Source organism: Otolemur garnettii, unplaced genomic scaffold (assembly GCF_000181295.1).
Source record: "Otolemur garnettii isolate 467f Iridium unplaced genomic scaffold, OtoGar3 scaffold00016, whole genome shotgun sequence".
Lineage (NCBI taxonomy): Eukaryota > Metazoa > Chordata > Mammalia > Primates > Galagidae > Otolemur > Otolemur garnettii.
In genome coordinates, this window is record NW_003852411.1 from 10,912,275 (window position 1) to 10,917,320 (window position 5,046).

The 5,046-nt window shown below is 37.0% G+C and overlaps 1 protein-coding gene across 1 annotated transcript in view; it reads left to right on the plus strand.

The window, feature by feature from the left end:
- SHCBP1L (SHC binding and spindle associated 1 like) overlaps nt 1-5,046 on the plus strand; it is a 45,237-nt gene that overhangs the window by 26,237 nt on the left and 13,954 nt on the right. The window contains exon 4 of the mRNA XM_003785796.2: nt 237-342. Coding sequence (XP_003785844.1) covers nt 237-342 — 106 coding nt within the window. The remainder of the gene's footprint in view (nt 1-236; nt 343-5,046) is intronic.

The window sequence follows — 5,046 nt, forward strand, 5'->3', positions numbered from 1 at the left end:
CCGGGGGACAGCTTGAGGCCCCTGTCTCAAAAAAATAAATAAATAAAAATAAAAATAAAATAAAATATCTTAATCAAGATGTTGAGATCTTAAGTTGCTCGTTGCTTTCCAGGAGTTTAAAACTAATGAAACCTATTTCTCAAAGAGGCTTAATACAAAGTTTCTATTTACCAAGAACGGATGGGTTGAGTCTTTTTCATGTTAATTTAATCACAACTAAATATTTTCAACTACAGAGTTCATGGACCTTTCTTTCCAAGAATTCTGAGGCGTAGGAAAGGAAAAAGAGACTTTGGGAAGACTATAACACACATTGTAGCAAAAGTGATGACTACTGAAATGGTAAGAAACATACTCTATTCTATTTGTTCACTTAAGTTTTACGTGCACATAATCAGGGAAGAATCTCCCTGAAGATAGACTCCTTGTCCAACTGACTCTGTGATGTATTATTTTCCCTATTATATCCAGCTTGGTTATTGGATTTATTTGTAAGTAAATACATATTGACAACTATTTACTGAGAGCTAACCTGGCTGTCAGGTACTATGCTAGCTCCTGTGGTGAGGATAAAACACAAATGGGAGACATAATGTTGAACCTGACCTTCCCCTCCCTCCCCAAGTCTGGCTTCTTCATACATCTGACAAATTTCAAGTGTGATAGAAATACAGACAAGTAAATAGGAAAGTACATTTGTAACACAGAGCGATAAATGCTGAGATGGGGTATGTACAAGGGTCTGTAGGACACAATTAGGAATCAGGCAATGCTGGCCTGAAAGAAGTAAATCAGCTAGAAGCTACAGGATGAATATAAATTTAACCAGCCCTAAAGCAAAAAATGTTCTAAGCCACAAAGGAGATAGTTCTATTTCGTTTGCTCTCTCAGTAGCATTTCACAGCTCTCTATTGAAATAGTCACTTTCCTTGTTTCATTGTAGTAGACGTTCATTCTGTCTAGTTTCTTTTTTTTGTTTGTTTTTCTCATGTACTTGAAATGCCGGGTACTTGCGTTTTCTTGGTACTACATTATCCCTAAATGATTTAGTTGCTCTTACTCCATAACTTTGTTGGTGTGTACAGATACTCACCCACAATTTATGTGCACAGCCCAGACTTTTGTTCTAAGCCCAAACCTATATATATGTCCAACTCATCACCACTTACTTGATCGTCTGGCAAGCACTTCAACTCAGACATCTGCGATTAAGTTCTTGATCATACACATTGACGTGCTTAAAGTCTAGAGTGCTCCGTTTCAGTAAATGGCCCCTGGTTGTTAATTAGAAATTTCTGGGAGTTATCTTAATCACGTTCCTCATCACCTTCAGACAGTCACTCTTTTCTCTCACTAAGCCCACATGTTAGATAAGCCATGTTGTTTCCTCCGCCTGCTGAGCCACTGCTCATCCTTTTGGTCCATTTAAATATTATTTCCACAGAAAAGGCCCTTCTCAACCTATCAGAATACATCAGACTGCTGTGTACAAAGATAGCGTCCCATGCTTTATCGTCACTTCCCCTATCATGAGTGTATCTAATGCTTTCTGTGGCTGGCTTGGAATGTCTTTCTCACTAGAGCATGAGCTTCTTGAGAGCAAGGAGTATTTACCACACAGTCAAGTCACCTAGCACGATGCCTGGCACATGGTAGGTGCCCAGTGGTTTTTGTTGAATTAATAAGTGAATGTTGACAAAAGAGGACGCAACATGTGACAAACTGCAAAAAGGCCACCACGGCTGGCTTTTAACCACTAAGAGGAGAGTGGTGAGCGATAAAACTGGCTTATTAGACTGGTCTTGTTTGACATTTTACCCACTTTCATAAGTCTCACCAAAAATTTAATGTTCCTTTTAATTGCTCATTGGCTCAGATTACTCAATAACGTGAAGTATTCTACCAGTATCTTTGTTAACATCTTTTAAAACATCCTTATAAAAAGTAAGGTATAAAGTTTGCTTTTAGTCCCAGTACCCTTATATCAGTTTTAGATTTTGCTCTCTATTTTACTTTTAAATATGTTCTGGTTTTATTTTCTTCACTTTCCTGTAAGACAAGGAGAAATTTCTTTGATTCTTATCTAATGTTGTGCCACCCTATCTTCATTTGTGTAAGCGTCCCTGAATTTTGGAGGCCAAGAGAATGAGAGGCAAACTACACAAAGAAGGCAGCAGTATCAACTTTCACTCGGACCTTTGATCTTAGATTTGCCTTTGAAGTTAACAAAATATTATTATAGTTTTACAGTACTCATAGGTATGCAAATAACCTTTAACAACTTTCTCAGCTTTGCAAATTCTTTATTCTGAATTCTTGCACTATGCTCTTTCCTCTTCAAACAGTCTTGTCCAAGCCCATCATCTTTATGTTAGTGATCTTGACAAGTAGTGTGGCAGAAAGACAGACTTTGTGGTTAAATAGCTCAATGTTCAAATACTCTATCTGAGACCCTTGGATAACTACGCAATCTTCAGCAAGAATGTAACCTATGTAATCTTTGGCAAGAATGTAACCTCTCTGAACCTCAATTTCCTTGTTTGCAGAGTGCTTTAAAAAGAGAGAGAGACAAAAAGAGAGAGAGAGAGAGAAATTGTGTAGTGTGCTGTTAAGAGCATGCCACCCTAAAGCCAAATGCCTGGATTCTTGGCTTTGCCACTTACTAGTTATGTGATTTTATTTTTTATTTTTTATTGAGACAGAGCCTCAAGCTGTCCTCCTGGGTAGAGTGCTATGGCTTCACTGCTCACAGCAACCTCCAACTCCTGGGCTCAAGAGAGTCTCCTGCCTCAGCCTCCCAAGTAGCTAGGACCACAGGCACCTGCCACAACGCCCGGCTATTTTTTGGTTGCAGCCATTATTGTTGTTTGGCGGGCCCAGGCTGGATTCAAACCCACTACCTTAGGTGTATGTGGCTGGCGCCTTAGCTGCTTGAGCCACAGGCGCCGAGCCTAGTTACGTGATTTTAGACAACCTATTTAACCTAGCTATGCTTTAGTTCCTCATATGTAAAATGGGGATAATACTATGTTCGATATTTACAGAGTTGTTGTGAAGGTTAATGAGTTCATCTTTGTAATGTACTTGCCATAACGCCCTCCACATAGAAAGTGCTCAATTAATGCTTACCACTTATTCCAGTGCCTGAACTGAAGTTAAACACTAGTCGTTCACCAGATCTAGGAGATCCATGTTTATCCATGGATATTTGATTATTGAGAATAGTCTTGCTCTGAACACCCATGTACAAGCATTTGTTTGACCACTTGTTTTCAATTCTTTGAGGTATAATACCTAACTTTAGAATTACTGGTCATTACCAGTGATTATTGATCACAGGCCTCTATGCTGTTCCTTCTTTGAGTCTGGAGACAATATTAGTGTGGTGGTGAAGAATATAGGCTTTGAGATCACAAAAATCTGTGTTTGATTCTTAATATTGTCTATTAATATTTATATAAGATGAAGTCCATTAATGGTTTCTCTTTTATTTCCTTATCTGTAAAAGAGAGTAATGAAGTCTATCCCATAGAGTGTTAAAGTGAAAAGATTTATATAAACCTTTCAGCAGAGTGCCTAGCACATAAATATCAACTGCTATTATTATTACTGTTTTGCTATTCATATCCCAGTATTATAGTCATCATTGTTGTTGGATTTTCCCTGTAGTGCTACAAATGGTGATACCCATTTCTGAAAATATACCAAGTACAAAGAAGATTTATCCAAAGTCTCAAAAAATAGACAACTAGGGTGGCACCTGTGGCTCAAAGGAGTAGGGCACCGGCCCCATATGCTGGAGGTGGTGGGTTCAAACCCAGCCCTGGCCAAAAAAATGTAAAAAAAATAGACAACTAATATTTATAAATAAAAATAGAAGATACTTTCAAAAAAACAGATCATGCCAAATCTTACAGACAATAGAAAAAGAAGAAATACTTCAAATTCATTCTACTTTTTCTGGATATACCTGGGAATGACAATTTCTTCTTCATTTTTTAAAAGAATAGTTTTGCCGAATATAGAATTGTTGATTGACAATTATTTTCTTTTAGCACTTTATATGTGTATACTTCCATGTCTTTCTAGCTTTCATAGTTTCTGATGAGAAGTCATTTGTTAATCTTATTAAAGCTCATTTATACTTAATGAATCAGTTCTCTCTTGCTGCTTTCAAGATTGTTTTTGCCTTTCAACTGTTTGATCACAATATATTTTTATGTTTCTTTATGTTTATCCTACTTAGAGCCCATCAAGTTTCTTGGACATGTAGATTCATGTCTTTCATGAAATTGGGGAAGTTTCTAGCCATTATTTTTTTCCAATAGTCTTTCTACCCTTTTATCTTTTTCCTGTTCTTCTGAGACTACCATATATTGCTATGTTTGATGGTATCCTACTGGTCCCTTTGGTTCTATTCATTTTTCTTCACACATGCTTTTCTTTTTTCTTTTCAGACTGGATAATTTCTATTGTCCTAACATTAAGATTGCTAATTCTTTCTTTCTTTCTTTCTTTCTTTCTTTTGCTGGGTTTGAACCTGCCACCTCCAGCATGTGGGGCCAGCACCCTGCCCTTTTGAGCCACAGGCTTCACCCTGCTAATTCTTTCTTTTGCCTGCTCAAATCTGCTGTTGAACTTCTCTAGTGAACTTTTCTTTTTTTAAATTTCAGCTATTGTATTTTTCAGCTAAAGAATTTCTATTTGGTTCATTTTTATCTCTGTGTTGATATTCTCTGTTTGTTTTTGGTTTCCTCTAGTTTTTTGTCCATGGTATCCTATATCTCTTTGAGAAAATTCAAGACAGTTAATTTAAAGTTAATTTAAAGTTAATTAAAGTTAATTTAAAGTCTTCATTAAGTCTTTCATTAAGGTAAGACAAAAGCCTTATCTATTTTTTTTTCTTCTTCTTTTTTTCTTTTCTTTGACAAAGTCTCACTTTGTTGCCCTTGGTGGAGTGCTATGGCATCATAGCTCACAACCTCAAACTCTTGGGCTCAAGTGATTCTTTTTCCTCAGCCTCCCAAGTAGCTGGGACTACAAGTG